This window comes from Solanum pennellii, chromosome 6 (assembly GCF_001406875.1).
Source record: "Solanum pennellii chromosome 6, SPENNV200".
In the NCBI taxonomy this organism is placed as follows: Eukaryota; Viridiplantae; Streptophyta; class Magnoliopsida; order Solanales; family Solanaceae; genus Solanum; species Solanum pennellii.
The window spans coordinates 45,802,160-45,820,777 of record NC_028642.1 but is presented as its reverse complement, the minus strand read 5'-3'; the positions used below and the strand labels follow the sequence as shown (position 1 = coordinate 45,820,777).

The following is an 18,618-nucleotide window of genomic DNA, read 5'->3' as shown; positions in this document are numbered from 1 at the left end:
CTTATCATTAGTGAACTTGATATCGTGTTTAGATGATGTTGTGATTGCCTTTCTGCGGAACTTGTGATTGATGAATATTGAGCTTGTTATTGAGGATATATAATTTGTTGAAGTATTGTTGTTGAGGATATGTATTTGTTGAAGTGTTGTTGTTGAGGATATGTAATTTGTTGAAGTGTTGTTGTTGAGGATATGTAATTTGTCAAAGTGTTGTTGTGGAGGATATGTAATTTGTCTAAGTGTTATTGTTGAGCTACGTGCTATGTAAACTGTGAGCTGTTAGGTTAGACTGATTTTTATGCAGGTTGTAGTTGTGGAGGTTCGATTAATGTGGTAGTAGTACTCGTATTTCATCCCCTTAGCTTGTGTTTAGAGGTTTACTTGTTGAGTACCGTGTGGTTTGGTACTCATCCCTTGCTTCTACAATTTTTTTTGTAGGTTACTAGCCCGGACCTTTGTGATGTATATTCTTCTTTTCCAAGGCTTCTTGGAGATTTGTGAGGTAGTTGTTTGTCGTATTAACATATTTTCTTTCTCCTTAATTATGATCTTGTTCTATTCTAGAAACAAGTTCATTTGAGACTTGAGTTTTCTTTTGAATCTATTGTAATACTTTAGAAGCTTGTACACGTGACCATTAGGTTTTGGAGTATAATATAAGTTGATAGTAAATTTTCCGCATTTTCTTGTAATAGTTAAGTTTTTAACTGACTTGTCTTGGTGGGATAATACGAATGTCATCACGTCCATTTTTGAATCGTGACAAAGTTGCAACGACTTTGTTACTACAGGTATTCGTTATATCAAACAAAAATACACTATGATTAATATTTTTTAGTCGATTAGATAATATAATATTAATAATTATGGAAGTGTGCATTGTGTATTGAGTAATTAGTGGCGTAATTTTAATTATGTCAAGCAATTTATCACATTTTGTACTTGAAGCTTTTAATTTCCAAATCACTTGCATTACGTGAAGACAAGCTATACTCTAAAAAGTTGTAAATTTCACGTTTGAAAGAAATTGTTGAGTAGGAAAATTAGGGATATGGTAGGAATGCTTCAACTAATTATTTGGTTTCAACTTCCAACTATATAATAAAATTTATGGCATTCATAACCACACATTTCTCATGATTTATATTACTATATGATATTTTTTGCTTTTATATTTAGTCCAAAATAAATGAATTTTGCGTTAGTAAGAAGGTCGCGTCTTACTCCATCTGTTTCATTTTATTTAATAATTCATGTTGACGTAACTTTTCATTTAACTAAGAAGTTATTTATTAAGATTTTATGATGTTAAATAATCTTATTAATTATGTATTTGAAAATTCTAAATTTTGATTATTACTAATTTAATTGCAGCGAATTTACATAAACTTCACCTCGTTAAGAGATTACATCATATTTCTATTCTTTTTCAAATTACAAGCGTCCCTTAAATTTAGTAGAATCCGGATACATCCTAAACATTATGATGCATCACGCAATGTCCCTATATATCACGTCTCGATTTCGTTGATACATTGCGTATGTCCCTATATATCTCCTACAGTGATGTATCCAACATATACATCGCGTAAAATGATATATTACGTCTCAATCACGTAAAATGATACATTATGCCCGATACATCACATATAGTGATTTATCCAACCGATACTTGCATATATTAATGTACCTGATCGATACATCACGTAAAGTGATATATCCGAAAATAGAAGAGAGTAGGAATTTTGCAATTTTCAAATGATAGAAAATTTCAGAGAATATGATAAAAAAAAAGTTGTGTATTTAGATAACTTTCTATTGATCATAAGCACCATATTAGAAAAAAATAATAAAAGAAGATTTTTGTGAAAATAAACAAGAAAAAAAAGAATATTTTCGAGAAATGAAATCGGATAGTTGGTTGAACCTCATTCAATTTTCACTTTTTACTTTAATTTCATTTTATGGTTATAAGTTATGATAATTATAATCACAAGTTTCATGAAGTGTAGAATCATAGTAATAATTTTGTTCGATGAGGTGGATGTATCATGTATCAATGCAACTACCAAGTTTTTAAACGTACGCAAGAATATGAATAAGAGTGATGTATTTATTTATGTGTTAGATTTTTTTCTTTGATCATAAATTTTGAAATTTAATTATGTTTAGATTTACGTTTTATTTGAAAATGATTTGAACTATTGTGAGTAAAAAACAATTTTTTACCAAAATTTGTTTTGGATTGATTATTTTAAAAGATAAATTTTCAAAATCTGATCCAAAATATAAATTAATATTTAGAGATGTTTTCTTAAAATATAATATAAATTTATGACTAAATACTAATTTATTTACTAAAATAAGTACAAATATAACTCAATGAAACACAAATTATCTATTAAGGATAGTACCTAAGATCTCTCGTTAAAGAGAAAGAAATAATATTTACCACCAATCACTGATCATATTATTGGTTACAAGAATGAAGAAACATTTCTCTCCTTCCAAAACATAAGAGTAGTTATGAATTTCTATCTTGTTTGTTGTTATCTTATAATGAAAAAATAATAATTTTCACAAGCTAGTGATATTTCATATTTATTTGGTATTATATGCACCTTCAAATACTCTTTATCTTCAACCCACTTGTAGCCTCCGTCCCCTCCCAACCACTCCACACTCCGCCGTCGTACAGAGGCGAATTCAAGATTTGAAAATTGCGAGTGTATTAATATTATCTTAATTTAGCATTAGTGAAATTTTTAATGATCAGGGTGGATTTAATTTGTTCTACTTAATGATCGTGAGTTCAAATTCCTTATATAGCAATTTTAATGTTATAAATAAGTCCCCTTTAAATTCTCAACTTATAATGAAAACAACAAAATATGGTTCAGATTGGACTTGTCGCGAGGATGGATTCTTTAATCTGTACAACCAGCAGTATAAAGTGACATTCTCCATTTTTCATGGGTTCATTGTAACTTGTATTTAGTTTTTGTAGTTTCTCAAAATAGATATGCATATATATAAATGTTTTTTTTCTCAAAATTAACGAATGCACGTGTATCTTTATCTACCTATGTGGGTCTGGCTCGGCCTAACAAATTAAAGCTGCATCATTAGTCCTTGTTATAAAAGAAAATAATAAATAGTAAATATAAATTAAAGAAGAAGATGCCTTTGAGGCGTTAATCACACCATGTAAAGAGATACTGTTTATGTACACATTGAAAAAAATATAAATAATTCTCTTCAAAGATATAACGTAACCCTTGTTTATACATACAGATTTTTCTTAGACTATTCCTAGAGAGTCTTTATACTTATAAAACCTAAGATATAACTCTTCATAAAAGTATGTTCTTTCATGAATATATGACTTTTCATAAGAGTTATGATCTTTCATAAACGTATGACTTTTCATAAATGTCATTTTATTTCATAAACATATAACTTTTCATAACAATCATGTTCGTTCACGAACAGATGTATATATTTAATTTAAGATCTCTATGTATTACAAAATATCCAACAATTCCTTTATGGATTTAAACAGTCCCAAAATAAATTGAGTCAATTTTTTTTAATTTTAAATTACTCATCAACATGCAAACTATTCTATTTTTTATTTTAATATATGTAAATGAAATTGTAATAATTAGTAAAGATATATAATTCACCATAACAAAAAGATAATTTGGAGATGGAGATGCAAGAAAAAAGTGTATAGAAAATAGTATATCTATATTCATGATAATATTTTTTTATTTACGTATCAAACGCTAAAATAATAATAATAATATAAATTCATTTATTTTCAACCCTACTACTATAGCACCTTAACATGGTTGGGGTTAGAGATCGGGTTTTTTTTTTCTCATCCGGTACCCGTAACTCTTTCAAATCCCTCCAAAATCCTCTGCTAAACCCTAGAAATTTTGAATTTGCCTAATTCGTTTCTTCAATTTCAACTGAAAAAATGGAGGAATCACCACCTTCCTCCTCCTCTAATGGAAGAGTTGACGTTGTTACTGACACAATGAATCAGTTGAAAGTTGCAGAAGAAGGCGATGATGGAAGTCGCGTGCAAGTCACGTGCTTCTCTGAAGTCGTTAACGATGCTACTCTCTACTTTCAGATCATTCGTCTTCAGAATCAGGTTTTTGTAGCTCCCTTACTCCAGTTAACCAAAGATTATCGATATGCATTTTTTTACAGAACTATTTTGTTAGTATAAAATTTGTCAGAATTTAGAAAGTTTTTTGTTCGTTTTGGAGGTGGTAAAGTAAGCATGTAGTAGTATGTTAGAGGAATTTGAGGAAAAAGTTGAAAATTTATCGTACATTTGGAATATGATTTTTTTTGGGGAATTAGGTTTTGTTCTGTTAAAGAGTTTTGTATATTACTATAGGAATGGGTTTGCGATTCAGAGAACAAAAGTGATATTGGAATGATGTAGTTCCAACTTCCAAAGCCCATTTGGTTGTGATTGGGTCTTAATGATTGATTGATGATGTTTATAAATCGATTGCTTATGGTATTAAAAGTACTCACCGGAAAATTGTTTTAAATACTTCTGATATCAGTTTGCCATAGACTTGGTAGTATGTGTGAACTGGTGGTTGGTTCAGTTGAGTGACATTTAATATGCTTTGGGATTTTCTTCTATTGCAGTTGAGGTGTTTCTTCGATTATTATTTTTGTGGATGCATTAGCATTGCTGCCTAAGAGCAGCGTGTCCACCATTTTCACCATAGCGGCCTGTCTTAAACTCATAGTAGCCTAAGAATAAGCAATCGTCGAGATTGAAGAAGCTTAGTTCAGTAATGATTCAAATTGATCAATAAAAAGCTGTTCAAGTAGGAATTTGAAGGTTCATTATTTCTTTAAGCAATTTTATAGGTTGGGCATGGGGATCTATATAATAATCCAGAGAAAATAAGAAGTTAGAAAGTTAGACAAAATGTTAGAAGTTCACATTTGACAGCAAATGCAACAGAAAATTGAGAAATACAGTTAATACAAATGGTAGCATGTTGAAGCATCAACTTTGCTGATGCATTTATGACCCATTTACATCTTCTATCAAGACAAAATGAGATGTTGTGTATTTGATGAATTTCTTGATTAGTTGTGGTTGCTGATTTTTGTTAATTATGTGTGTGAAATGCCTACAAGTTTTAATAAATAGGTTACTCTTCATTTACAATAATTTCTTTTCATCTTCTATAGATATATGCATGGATTGGTTGCAACTCCACCAAACTTGGGGATTTGTATGCAGCTGCTCCAACAAGACCTGTAAGTTTGGAACTTGGTATATATATTGCACTTCAATCTTTTCTTTATACTGCCACCTTTCTCATCATCTATGTAATTGCTTTTGAGTAAAGTTAACAAGAACTGAGAGTCATACTGATGAATGATGATTATACTCATAAAGAGAAAGTGATATTGACTAAGTAAGTTATTGAGGAAAAAAATAAAATAAGTAGGGACAGGAACTCAAAAACTCAAAATGGGATATCATAAAACTCTACAGAAATTTGCCATACTCTCACATTACCTCTCTCCATATCCCCTCAAAATATTTAGATGTTGAGGTGGGTAATGTATGTTATATTTCTGAGGAGTGATAGTGGTTGCGATTTGTCTAGTCTATTTCAGTTGTCACACTCTTTATGTCATGTGCAGGGCAATACTGTTAGCGTGAGTTCCTTGACAGGGGGATCATCTGATAATACAGGAGCTGGTATTGCCCGTAGAATAGGTTTGTTACTACTCGAAATAAGTCAGTACAGACATTATTCTCGTGATATATCATCTAACATAGATCCTTGTGCAGTTCTTAAGACTGGAATCAATGTTGTACTTGCTTCTAATATCCCCAAGAACAGCCCCATGCTTGAGGTTTGATCTCTTTTTGTTCCCACTCTGTTTATCTTCCTTTTCTAGTTTCTATCTCTGCATGTTTGTGTTCCCTGTTCAAAATTCTATTTGGACGTCATTTCCATTTATATATCTCCAGCTGTTAGCTTGATTGTAATTTTCCCCTTTCTTGCTTATTCAGGCAGCTGCTGAGAAAAAGTTGGTGCAAAAACTTATCAGTCTAGGCTACGGAAAGCCTGGACCTCGAGGAGCATCTTCGTAATAGACGGCCTTGCGTATTGAGCTCAATGTAGCAGTTAAATCATTGTGAGATATTACTCTAGAATTCATGCAGAAGACTGAAAAGCCAACTATACCATATGATACGGCATCCAACAACCACATTGAATGATCATCGCATAGGAACTTGATTGTTGAACTATGCTTTTGTTCCTATTACTCAGTACTAGAATATTGGATGCAATGAATAGCTTTGAAAGTGCAATTTTCATGTATGTGATGAACTGATTGACATATTTACGAGATCATTAATTGATACATCTAATTTGTTAGACAATGATAGTACTTAGTACTTACCCTCTTAATGTTTTCTTTTCTGAGTAAAGCCCTATTAAGAACTTGTGTTCGTCATTATTGATAGTGGAAAGATATTTGTGAGATCAAATGTCAAGCACTGATGGTATATATCGCATCGGAATTTATGAGATAATTTTCGGTACCATGAGAAAATAATTAGATTCAGACGTCTAAAATTGTACTCCAACAACCTAAAAAAATTACAATCCATAGCCAAAGCACAAAAAGCCACAAGTCTCAGCAGGTAAGAAACACTTGACTAATGTTCGAGGAGATAAAATTAAGGTTTCCAAAATGTCACGATCGATCGTCTGGTTAAAATACCGCCAAGGCACGAAAAATAAATGAACATGATAGATCACACACTAAAGATGATGATAAAGTACTTTAGTTCCTTGACCATATTCAACAAAGTACCTCAAAATGGAAGTTGAAAACTAGACAGGTCTATTCATTTGAACCAGCAGGACCAACAAGGACTCCTTGTGCAGAGCCTTCCTTTCGAGCACCCTCCTCCTTTACTTCATCAGGTTTTCTGATTCTAATTTTATACTTGGCCTCAAAGTCTGAAATCTCCTTTTTCTTTTTCTCCAACGCTTCATTCAGTCGCGCTATCACTTCCTCAATTCCCTCCTTATTGCGTTGAACAGCAGGAAGGACCTCCTTGATGGTTCTCTCAACAAGAACACCTCCAATCATCCTATAACACCGCCTTGCAGGATCAAGTGGTTGTATAGCATTGATCACGAGTGAGTGCTCACTAACTTCCATTTCTAGTTCCGTAATTTTAGAGTAAATCTGGGTGATCTCAGACCTCATGGAACTGTAGACATTGGCAACTGCTTGCTCATTGATTGGTTCTTCAGCTCTAGCAGCCATAGCGCTGAAACACAAAATAGACCATGTCAAACATCATATCTATATCAGCAACTCCAATCACAAATACTGGTGATGAAAGAATCAAATATCAAAGCCATATCAAGACAAAGGTAATCTCTATAAATTCATGTTATTAGGGCAAAAGAGAAACCAAAAGGACAGTAGAATTCATGTTATTAGTAAAAGCCTCCAAGAAATACAGTAACATAATTATAACACAAATGAAAACATTTGCTTGGAAGGGAAACTGAAGCTAGGACTTCTTGGAGCTTAGAATTGCATGGAAGCGAAGAAGAAAATTAACTGACAGGGAGAAGGGAGAACAACTTTTCCTTTTGATCAAGGGATAGCACGTAAATAATGGTACGTCAAAACACGATTCTCCTGTAATGTCTTCTCCAAAAGCCTCTAAAATCATTCTCATATCCATTAACAAGATCCCTATTCAATATTCAGTAAAAACACAAGACCAATTGACTAGACTTTCAACAATATGTGCCATGAAATTAAGTTTTACCTCTCACAGTCAATATGAAATACTATATAAATGATACATCTACCAAATACATTTCCTCAGGAACAAGTCCTTACATTTGTTGGCAGTATTCCCAGATTTCAGTTTAGCCCTCAATGGTTGTCATTATCTAGTTTGCGTACATCACTAGGGGTCACAAAGGAACCCAGAATTAATACATATTGTCCAAATGATAAAAATGTGTGGAACAAAAACAGCACAAATTTTGGATTCTAACTTGTTTTATGATATACCTCAAAGCTTATTCAAGTCCTAAAAATGGTTTTGGAAAAGAGTTGTCCTTCGTATTTTCCTCCTTCCCTTGCATCCCCCCACCCCTAAATATTTTATTATCAGCTGAAGTTCTATCTGTAACTTAGCATTGCTCTTTTCTTTTCCTTGCCTTGTTGAAAAGGCACTATTAATTTTTCTTAAAATATCAAATCTTCCTTCCATAAGATTTAGTTGTCTCCCAAATAAAAGTATAATGTTATCTGAACCAAGTGAATAAATGCTAATGTTCACTAAAATGCCTTAACAAAAACATATTGTTCGAGTGGTTGACCTGTCACGTATAATGTTTCTTCTTGTTCCCACAGACACCCAAACTAGATATCGTAAATTGAGCTATTAACAACTTGGATAAAGATTATTAGAATAGAAACTTAGAATAACCCCCAATGTTAGGTAAATGCTGTGATCACACCCCATCAATCCACCCCCCTTTAGTAGCATCTCATCTCAAGATTATGCAGCTTTAGCATTAGCAAATATAAAAATATTCTTCACTAACGTAGTCCTGCACAATAAAGGCTCAATGTAGTGATCTATCTCCACTTACCCCTGAAACTAGTGATGTTTTCGTTTGACATTAGCACACACGGGTTATACATCTGCAATATGCATCTTCTACAAATTACTATCGACATTTATCATTGCCAATTAAACCTAAATACTTTTGCCCTTCAAAATCAATAAATTAAAAGGCAAACAATATAGTAAAACCCATGATAAACCAGTTGCATAGCGCCTTCAGTAAACTAAATCCAAGAAAAATACAGCAAAACCCACAAGGTTTGAACTTAATTAACCACAAAACGACCAGTGATTCATAAGATGATTTGACAAAAGACCTAATTATTAGGAATCATCATTAACTCAAAAACACAAAATCAGAAAGCAAAATTCAAAGACCTAAAACAAGTAAAATCATGACTTACCCGAATAATTCTGTGACCTAGCAAACTGCGAACAGTGGGAAAAAGAAGAAAAATAATAGGGCAAACTTCGATTTTGCAGAAGAAAATGGAGGAATCAGCAGGGCTTGTTTGGTGTTTGAAGAAAAATTAAGGAAGAAGAGAGATTTATTTTGGGTTTTGGAGTGGGCCGCTTTTACATATGGGGCGGGCAGCCCATCTGCACGGACATCATATTTCAAAACTCGTGAATACATTGCTCGTTCGCTCGATACATAGTTAATAGTATATAAATTATAAATTAAATATATAAGTTATGTATCTATATAACTATAAATAAGATTCATATTGATATAGATTTGAAATAATTAGCGTTATGTATCAACAATAACATTTTTTACGAGAATATTGTACACAAATAAAATTAAAAATAGAGTTGAAGTGGGATGTTAAGAGAGAGAAAAAGAAAAAGGGATTTTTTTTAGTTAGTCAAATGGTAAAGATTCTTTTTTTTTAGAGATAATGTTATCTTAAGCCGTGTAATTACGTAATTTCCTTATTTTTAATTTTTCAAAATGTTTGTGTGAGTTAACAACACTTAACTCGAATTGCACTAGTTTAGGGACTAATTATATGTCTTCACTTTAGTTTCTCATTTTTGAAATTATCTTTCGTACCACAATTTGAAATTATCTTTCGTACCACATTTACTTACTTTGTTAAATACATGTATCTAGTACACTCTGATACATGAATCAGATGCACGACGCGACCCCTTAATGAGGATGGCTAATTTTTTTCTTTTTTAATTATAAAGACCGGATTTCTAAGTCCGACGTAGAAAATGATTAGAAATAAAAAATGTAAATCTGATTTTCAAAATGACGTAAAACATCTATATAACTTTTTACTTCATAATTTATAGACACTTTTTTTACCGGACCTTAATGTAATATTTGCATTATTCATAATGAAAGTTAGTTTGGAACTCCTGAAGTATAGAACACGAAAAGACATGAGAAAAAGTAAAGTTAAAAATTGCGAAGGAAGCAGATAAGTAACATGATAAATACATTACAAAAGTAATGACATCTTTAACTATTATTTAAATGACTGTGGAGTTACATATTAATAAATAAGGATACTAGATTACATGTACATAAATTAACAAAGAAAGTGCAAAAAAAAGGGAGGAAAATATCAAAAAAAAAAAAAGATTTTTAAAAATTCAGTTGTTATAAAAAGTTAGGCAGAAATGAGATAAACAATAAGAAAAAATTAACAAGATCAAATATGATAATCTTCACATGAATCATCAAAATGACTCCAAAAAAAAAAGAGGCAAAATTCACAGTCCATCGGTGACCACATAAAGTTAGCAATAACATGATTTAGCATAAAATAGTACAAGTAAAGAGAGATCCAACTTAAAAATATACTAATTATCCTTTCTTCCTTCACTAGATAAGTCTAACAAACAAGAGAATGTTCACACTTAATTATTTTACATTAGTGTTCTGTTAACAAAATACACCAATAAATACACATACATAGGTAACTTCAGAGCTAAATACAGATGGGACATACAGGGAACAAAATTACACAAATCTTTGAAATGGTTTCCTCCCAACTATAGTAGGCGTCGAACCAGTAGAATGCACACTCATATGATCTCCCATAGATTCATGTTCCTTTAAAGAAGCGGCATCCTTTCCAGACCCTTTGTTCCACTTGACGGATCCAGTACTACTTGGAGTCAAAGGAAACGACAGCCTCCTCCTCGAGCTGTTGGATGGAGTACCTATATTTCTCTCCTCAAGAATGGTTTTTCCTCTGAATTTGGCTTTGGCTGAGATGGTTGGTGACATGTAACTTGGACCTGAAAAAGGAGGACAGCTCGTGAGGCTGTCGTCATCCTTCATGGAATGATTGAAAGGGGAATCAGCAGCACTAGCACGGCGTCTTGAATACTTTGATACGCTTGAGCTGCTCATTGGTGATGATGTTCTTCTGGGAGTATGCATTAGTTTTCCCCTCAATGGAACTGCAGACTTAGTTGACCTTGGTGTAACTGATTCATGACTGTCATAATCCAAATGGAGATGTCTGAAGTTTTGACTTAGACGCCATGGACTTGGCTTGTGTTCCGATATTGCCCTTGATGGTGTTGAATGGACGTCTTTTACAGCAGATTGGCTCTCGGAATCATTTCCTGGAAGTAGCTGGTGGTTCAACCAGTTCCACCACCAAGGAATTCCACTGGTTCGGATGTCCGTAGCTGATTTGGGGTTGCGTCTCCACAACTATTAAAAAGAGGTATGCAACATGGTAAGCCGTATATAAGGCTAATAGAAGTATAGAGTTTGTCAACACGTCTTGGCCAAGAATAACAAATAATGATAAAGTACTTTGAAACAATTGAGATATTATGTGTTTTACCTAACGGATTGCCAGAATCACTAACGGGAAGTTGAAACAAGAAAATTGAAAGTTTTGACGTTCTTGGTAATTTGCACAAGCGCATCTTAGTTTGATAATATTTGAAAGATTAGTCAAAAGCAACAAACTGAGAGATCATTATGATGCACTTAGTACCAGGATTCACATTAGATAAAAGATTTGGTAAGAAAGAGAACCACTAAAGAAATGTCTCAATAACTTGGCCATAGACAGATAGAAATTGTTATGATGCCCTTAATACCAGGATTTGTACAACATAAAGGAAGTGACAAGTGTTGATACCCAATTTTGGCTTAACATTTTCCAGTACCTTTTGAGTTTTATTTATTCAATAGTTCAAAATACATTTTTACAATTTTATCGATATTTATCCTTATTTCTCATAATTTCAGGTTTTTATGAGTTAATTTTAATTATTGTTTCGTGTCACAATGTTGTGAACTTCGTACCTTTGATTAAATCATTATTTTTTATGAAATTGCATTTTTTATGTCATTCATTTTATTTGTCACAATCTATTAATATTTATTTTATTTGTTACTTTTATTAATACTTATTTTTATGTTTTTAGCGCAGTCTAGAAATACATTCAAATACGGATAAGATTGCATACACAGATATTTTATAACCAGTGGTTTTAGCCCACGATTTTAAGATAGTGGTATTGTACTAAGACGGCTTTCAATTTTCTATTTAAAGAATTTCTTGGCCATTAATTTAGTGGTGGTGAATAAGATTTACATATTTGGGGTGTAATTTAGAAATTTTTTAAGTTCTTTTATTATTTTTTTTTGAGAAGGTAACATTTTAAATTCTTATTATTATTCATCATCTTTATAGGTACACAGAGTTGCTTCCCATTGAAGCTATTCGAACGAACTTCAAATTATATTCTTTATTCATTATTAGGCAAGCTTAGGCTGTTTAACATATTATAGCAATATTTTATTATTTGTGTATATTGCATTTTTATCATAGTTGTATATTATTGTTATCTCTTCCTCAATTTGAAAAAATAAATTCAGTCGGGAGTCTGGACCCACAATTGTGAATTTCGAAGGATGCCTAACACCTTTCCTTCGAAATTACTTGAACCCTTACCTAGAATCTATTGGTTTCGTAGATCATTCAAGTAGTTCCCTAGTTTTCCTAAAATTAGGTGGCAACTCCCTTAAAATTTGTTTATTCCTAAAATTCTTTTAAATTTAATTGAATTGAATTAATTGATTATTTTTGTGTCACCACGATGTTTCTTCTTATATGAATAAAGTGGGGATGTAAACAGAATTCTCTGGTGTGAGCTCGCCCAGTTTCAGGTGCAAGAAAAGGGGGTGTTTGGTGACTTCCAACGTGGAGGAAGAAATGGAGAGAAAGGTGCGTTGAGGTTCTGGTTTACTTTGTTTTGGTGGTTGTATGGTATCACTGGTAGCTTGTTGGTGGAGAAACGGTGGTCGAAGCTCATGGGTTTCACCGGAGAAGAGGTCTGTTTGCTACAGAAAAAAAAAGATAAAACCAAAAGGGGTTTTGCAAGAGTTGGAACCTCCGGTTAGAACCGAAAATAACAAGGAAAAGGCTAAATGGGTTGGGGTCTTTTGGTGGTGGACTAGGCGGAGCTCCGGCGAAAAGTTTGCCAAGAAAATATGAACACTAAAAAAATTTCTTAAAGACTAAAAAATCTGAAAATTACACCCATTATCTAAAATATTATCCACCACCACTAACTTAATGACTAAGAAATTGTTTCAATAGAAAATTGAAAATCGCCTTAGTACAATACCATTATCTTAAAAGTCGTGGGCTAATAAAATATTTGTGTGCGCAATCTTTTATGTATTTAATTGTATTTCTAGACTGCTAAAAACATCAAAATGGATTTAAGTAGAAGTAACAAATAAAAAATGGATTTTGTTAGTTCCCTATCTCTAGAAGGGTAGAGTTAGTAGGGTGTTCCCTATTGACTGTTTCACTAGTTTTTGCCAAGCTAGCTCCATATTTTTCTGTTTGGAGCAGCTTTCTTGCACACTGTGCTTTAGTAACTTCGCATCTTCTTGAGCTTTCTAATATCATTTAATTACATTATCCAAAAAAAAAATGGCATGTAAAAAAATGTAATTTACCATAAAATAGTGATTTAATCGAAGACACAATATTCATAATATATTCAATTGATTGTTACAAAAAATAATGTAATTAAAAAACTAACTCATAAAAATCTAAATTTTGAGAAATAAGGATAAAAATGATAAGAGTTATTTAAAATTATAAATAATGTATTTTGTACTATTGAATTAATAAAACTTAAAAGGTATGAATCTTTAAAATGTTAGGCCAAAATTGGGTGTCAACAATAAGCATGAAACAGAATGATACATTTCTGCATTATCAAAGCACATTTACGAAATGGTTACCATAGATTTTACATGCTTAAGAACGTAAGTCTAATGTACCTGGTGAGAATATGCATAGCTCATTGCTCTCTCCCTCTTGATGACTGCCTCCACTTTTTCCCGTCGCCTTGCTTCTACCTCATCTTTAGTTAGCATACTATTATTCCAATCATCATGATTACCTGCTTCAGTCTAAAACAAAATTTCCTTTTCAACATCAAAACGTAATTCAAAAAATGTTCGAAGACGAAAAGAACTTTTGTTCAACAACTCTCATATTTACACTACAATATATGTACAAAAATGAATTCCTAGAACCTAAATTGGAATTGTTGAAGAAGCTGCGTACCATCTTTGACCAGTGGAAGAATCCATCAAATCTTTCACAAGATAATCAAAGCACCAATAATGAGGAAAACTACCCAATTTAAATGACCCAAATTAAATCTACTAAATAATGTAGGCGAACAGTGCCTCCAAATTATGGCATCGGCCTATACCACTAAATAGGTGAATACCACAAGATATGTAGCAGCTTAAACTTACCAGCTGAGTCCATTTGCTTAGAGTGCTCTCAACTTCTTTATCATTCATGTAAGCTTGACTATGGAGTGCCTGGAACATCTGACTTCTCCTTGACTGAATTTGCATTTGAACCCTACCTAGAAGTTGCATTTGTTTCATGGCATTTACTGTCTGCCGCTTTACACTTCTGCTTCTGACCACTCCTTGAAGTCTTGCTAAACCACTCAAAGATTTGAAACCCCTCCTTGCCTGTGAAAACAAAGTTCATTCACATAGGATATGTAAAACTTGTTAGCAATTGATACACTCTCTGAACCAAACATTCGTGTCCCATCAATGACCTATTCTAGAAAGGGGAGAAAATGGGAAAGGACTCCTATGGTTCTTTTTAAAAAAAAAAAAATTTATATAAAGCAATGAACTTCTATTCACTCCTACTTGAATCACGACAAGGGAAATAACAATGATAACATAAGATCCTATATTGTTTTCTTTGACATAAGAAGTTTTTCTAACAAGTTGATAAGAACAAAATTACTCGAATTTTCAAGATGCTTATGACAGATGAATGCAGACTCTGTATTTCCATGTTTTTTTAAAAATCAAGAATTAAGAATTCAGGTTCTGCAGTGACCAGGAGTCATAGTTTCCATGGTTCAAGAGTATAATTAAGACATTGAGGAAAACTACTCTAGCAGTAAAGTCATTAGGACTGGAAATGGGTTTCTTGAAAACAGCATACGAAAAGATTGGGGGTCCCAAAGACATATACAAAAGCTCAAATCTCTTTTTTTCCTATCCCGTTTCAGATAATCTGCACGTCACTTAATTTTTGTCAAATTTCAAAAAGAAATATGGAGTTCTCGGACAAGGAAAGTGACCTTTTAAATAATCAGTTAAATGTAATATTGAGAAAGCTCAGCATTTAAGAACTAAGAAGGAATCGTGAAGATCAAATTCTCAGGTAAAACTATCATAAGGAAAATATTAATGATAAAAGGTAAAAGCATTTCTAAGGATCAAGTGAAAATGCAATAACAAGATCCTGATTGTGGTAGAAACAAACTTCTTAGGTAGAAATGCACCCTGAGACCACTGAATGAAATCATCCAGAGCTTTGATCGAAGGGTTAGAAATTTATTTACCTGTTACCAGTTCTCTAACACACAGCAGGGAGTCTCCGCACATAAGAAACACCTAAATTTTAGACTAAGAGAGCCATAAGTCTTTAACAAAGCATAAAGCTTTTCACATAATTGATCTACTCTCTCAGCTTGATGCTCGCCTTTGGCAATAACAAATAGTTGCAGGAGACATGGAAATGATTACTTGGGAGACTATTAAAGTTGTTTCAACAATGACATAATTGTTACCAATATATCATGAGTTTGCAATAACATGACCTATGACTTATCACTCAAGATCTGGCCAACTCACAAAATCAAGTAGTATTCTTAAAGGCTATTTTCAGCAAAACATTGATGAAGGAGTTATCTTGTATCTTACCATGTAACTTCTGTAGGCTGCCTGTATCTTGGTTGCTGAAAGATGGAGCGTCAAAGTTGGTTCTGGTCTGTTAGCATAGCTAATCTCACTATGGTTCCTACTCGGCTCTGGATAAGTAGATCTAGGGGAAGAGACCCTTGGAGAAGCCTCCTTGGGAGCAGTAGCCTTCTGGGAAGGAGCACTAGCAGAGTTTGCCTTTGGAGAAGCTTCCCTAGGAGAGAGAGCCTTTAGGGAAGGAGCACTAGCAGAGGTAGCCTTTGGATAAGCTTCCCTGGGAGAGGTAACCTTCGGAGAAGCTTCCTTGGGAGAGCTAACCTTTGGAGAAGCTGCCTTAGGAGAGACAACCCTTGGAGAGGCGACCCTCGGAGAAGTGACACCAGGAGATGTAGCCCTATAAGAACTCCGAGGAGACGCATCTTTAGGTGAATTGATTCTTGGAGAAGTTGGTGCCACAGGGAATGCAGATGGAATGCCAGATTGTTCAGAAGTAGGAGGCCTAACAAGTAGGTTCTGATCATCAACCTCACCCAGTATTTTCTCAATACTGCTTGGTTCTCTGAAGAGGAATGATTTGAACTCTCCATGCCTCAGTATCCTGCGACCCTTCTTCTTTTCCTTTGCAGTTTTCTTCCCTGATCCCTGTAACAATCATCCAACTTAGCCGAGGATTGTATAATAATGTTAGAAGCATAGATATCCAGCAAGTTCTTCCCACCATCCTCGTATGATTTGTAAGGGAATATTTAAGGAAATCAGGCCAGAGCTGAATTTTTCCAAATACTTAGTTCACCCTTGGTCCACTTTATAAACACAATTCTCAACCAGGATTAGTAGTTAGATTGAGAGAAACTACATCAATTATTGAAGTTGGTTTATTTCATCATAAGATAACAACTTCTGGGACAGATACAAGTAATATGAGAATATCAAGTTCAAGAAACCAAACTTTTACTTACATAGGCAGACTTCTTCTTGGAGTTGCACGTAAAAACCCTTTTGAGGGCATAAAACCAACTGCCTTTTTTCCCCATGTTTCTAGCATTACTGTGTCACCCTGAAAGAGAAGGAAACTTAACTTAATTGTCATTCAAAAGGAACTTAATTGAACACATGCAGTGCGAAAGCAACTCATACACTTATTGTATTGAACAGAGATATTCTAGAACGAAACCAAGATAGAGGCATTTTTAGCCTGCCTCGGAGAATGCAACGCAAGCACTCCATAAAAAACATAGATTGCCCACCTAAAACCAAATACATCAAAAATTTGCAAATCATCTAATTTACTCAGTTAGGTCCCTTTGTTGATAAGCATCTTGAAGTACAGTCATCATTATTATTAAAGAAGATATTTCCGTAAGTTCAAATTTGGGATTCACACATTTAGCTGTCATAAGGTGATCAAGGGAGAGGAAAATTATTCACCACATAGAAATGGGAAAACCAAAATAATGAATAAAGGAAAAGGCAAACAGGGAATGAATTTTTAGTCTATGTTGCTCAAACTCTTCAAAAATGTGTCCAAATCTCTAAAAGTTTCTTCAAAAATAGTGTATTTTTGGATAATCCGGCATGGGTGCAACATCGAAAGTGAAGAAACTGTCCAACTTAGTTTTTAGGTCCCTTTAATTTCTTTTCTAGATATTTCATTCTTTGAGTTGACTTTTAAATTCAAACTTCAAGAACAAGAAGGAATCAAACTAAAGAAAGGTCCAATTTTTTAACTAGCTAAAGACTAACACACAAGTTCATGTCATCATCATCCAGATGATTTCATAATACTCTTCCTTTTTTTTCAAAAACAAATAAATTCCTTGCAGCTTTTCAACCTTCTTCAAGATGGTGATGAGATCAGAAAAGAGAAACACAGGGGGGCAGAAAAAAATAGATATTTTTATCACAAATAGATGCTAAAATTACATTCTGATGATGAAATATGTTGTTTTGTCCTTATTTCCTTGACAATTACCAAGAATGTAACAGACAAATAATATCAAGAAATTATAAAATCAAAATAAAAAAACAAACCCCCAAATTCTACACCACTAAACACAGAAAAAAAATCAAATTTTTAGTTCACAAAGGAGTAAAGCATACATTTTTATGCCCTAAAATCACCATCCAAACTTGCAGAGATTACAGAAAGTAAATTAATTTATGAAAAATAGAAACCCCAAATACCTCAAGTTATGTTTAAAGTTCTCCATTAAAACCCCTTTCAGAGAAAAAGCTGAAACCAGAGCCAAAAAGCCAAAACCCAAAAGCCAAGTCCAACAAGAAACCCAAAAGCAAAACTTGAGCTACCCTTCTCTCTCTCTCTCTCTAGAATCTTTCTCCCTTTTCTTCCTCCACTTAGTTATACTAATACTACCATAAACTTGGTGCTCCTTTTAGACTTTTTTTAGTCTAATTAACCCAATTATATATACAAAGAATCTGCTTCTTTGTTGCTTCCACAATTTATTAACCTCTTCTTTTTGTTCTTTTTTGACCTTTTTTTCCCCTACCTTTTCCAGTTTATACTTTCATCCTTTTGTCCGGACAACGTAAATTTAAATTAGTCGGATTCAAATATCCTGGTTGGTATGAAAGAAAAAATGTTTTTAATGTAAAATGCAATTTCGGGGGAAAAAAATCAAACTTTTGCTTAATTTATGGTGTTAAGTAAATAAAAGAAAAG

At 33.2% G+C, this 18,618-nt stretch overlaps 3 protein-coding genes across 3 annotated transcripts; 1 reads left to right on the top strand and 2 right to left on the bottom strand.

Moving 5' to 3' along the window:
• Positions 1-3,841: 3,841 nt before the first annotated feature.
• Positions 3,842-6,454, top strand: LOC107021017. Its single transcript, XM_015221582.2, has 5 exons — positions 3,842-4,165; positions 5,239-5,307; positions 5,701-5,776; positions 5,852-5,916; positions 6,077-6,454. Exons 1-5 carry the CDS (start codon positions 3,986-3,988, stop codon positions 6,155-6,157), a joined length of 471 nt encoding a protein of 156 aa, XP_015077068.1. The 5' UTR covers positions 3,842-3,985; the 3' UTR covers positions 6,158-6,454.
• Positions 6,455-6,611: 157 nt separating this feature from the next.
• Positions 6,612-9,241, bottom strand: LOC107021016 (probable prefoldin subunit 2). Its single transcript, XM_015221581.2, has 2 exons — positions 9,085-9,241; positions 6,612-7,354 (listed from the first exon to the last, which is right to left on the bottom strand). Exon 2 carries the CDS (start codon positions 7,348-7,350, stop codon positions 6,919-6,921), a length of 432 nt encoding a protein of 143 aa, XP_015077067.1. The 5' UTR covers positions 7,351-7,354; positions 9,085-9,241; the 3' UTR covers positions 6,612-6,918.
• A 1,246-nt stretch (positions 9,242-10,487) lies between these two features.
• LOC107023186 (protein IQ-DOMAIN 14-like) lies at positions 10,488-18,414 on the bottom strand. Its single transcript, XM_015223794.2, has 6 exons — positions 18,120-18,414; positions 16,895-16,992; positions 15,939-16,577; positions 14,454-14,681; positions 13,968-14,099; positions 10,488-11,363 (listed from the first exon to the last, which is right to left on the bottom strand). The coding sequence occupies exons 2-6, from the start codon at positions 16,967-16,969 to the stop codon at positions 10,659-10,661; spliced, it is 1,779 nt and encodes a 592-aa protein (XP_015079280.1). The 5' UTR covers positions 16,970-16,992; positions 18,120-18,414; the 3' UTR covers positions 10,488-10,658.
• Between the last annotated feature and the right edge of the window lie 204 nt (positions 18,415-18,618).

What these genes read in the sequence shown, in the direction of transcription:
- LOC107021017 (XM_015221582.2), top strand. Translation starts at nt 3,986, where the DNA reads ATGGAGGAATCACCACCTTCCTCCTCCTCTAATGGAAGAGTTGACGTT. An exon ending in CAGCTGCTCCAACAAGACCT is followed by an intron (nt 5,308 to 5,700) that starts GTAAGTTTGGAA and finishes TGTCATGTGCAG; the next exon opens with GGCAATACTGTTAGCGTGAG. An exon ending in TGGTATTGCCCGTAGAATAG is followed by an intron (nt 5,777 to 5,851) that starts GTTTGTTACTAC and finishes ATCCTTGTGCAG; the next exon opens with TTCTTAAGACTGGAATCAAT.
- LOC107021016 (XM_015221581.2), bottom strand. Translation starts at nt 7,350, where the DNA reads ATGGCTGCTAGAGCTGAAGAACCAATCAATGAGCAAGCAGTTGCCAAT.
- LOC107023186 (XM_015223794.2), bottom strand. Translation starts at nt 16,969, where the DNA reads ATGGGGAAAAAAGGCAGTTGGTTTTATGCCCTCAAAAGGGTTTTTACG. An exon ending in CCAAGAAGAAGTCTGCCTAT is followed by an intron (nt 16,578 to 16,894) that starts GTAAGTAAAAGT and finishes TGATTGTTACAG; the next exon opens with GGATCAGGGAAGAAAACTGC. An exon ending in TAAGCAAATGGACTCAGCTG is followed by an intron (nt 14,100 to 14,453) that starts GTAAGTTTAAGC and finishes ATTTTGTTTTAG; the next exon opens with ACTGAAGCAGGTAATCATGA.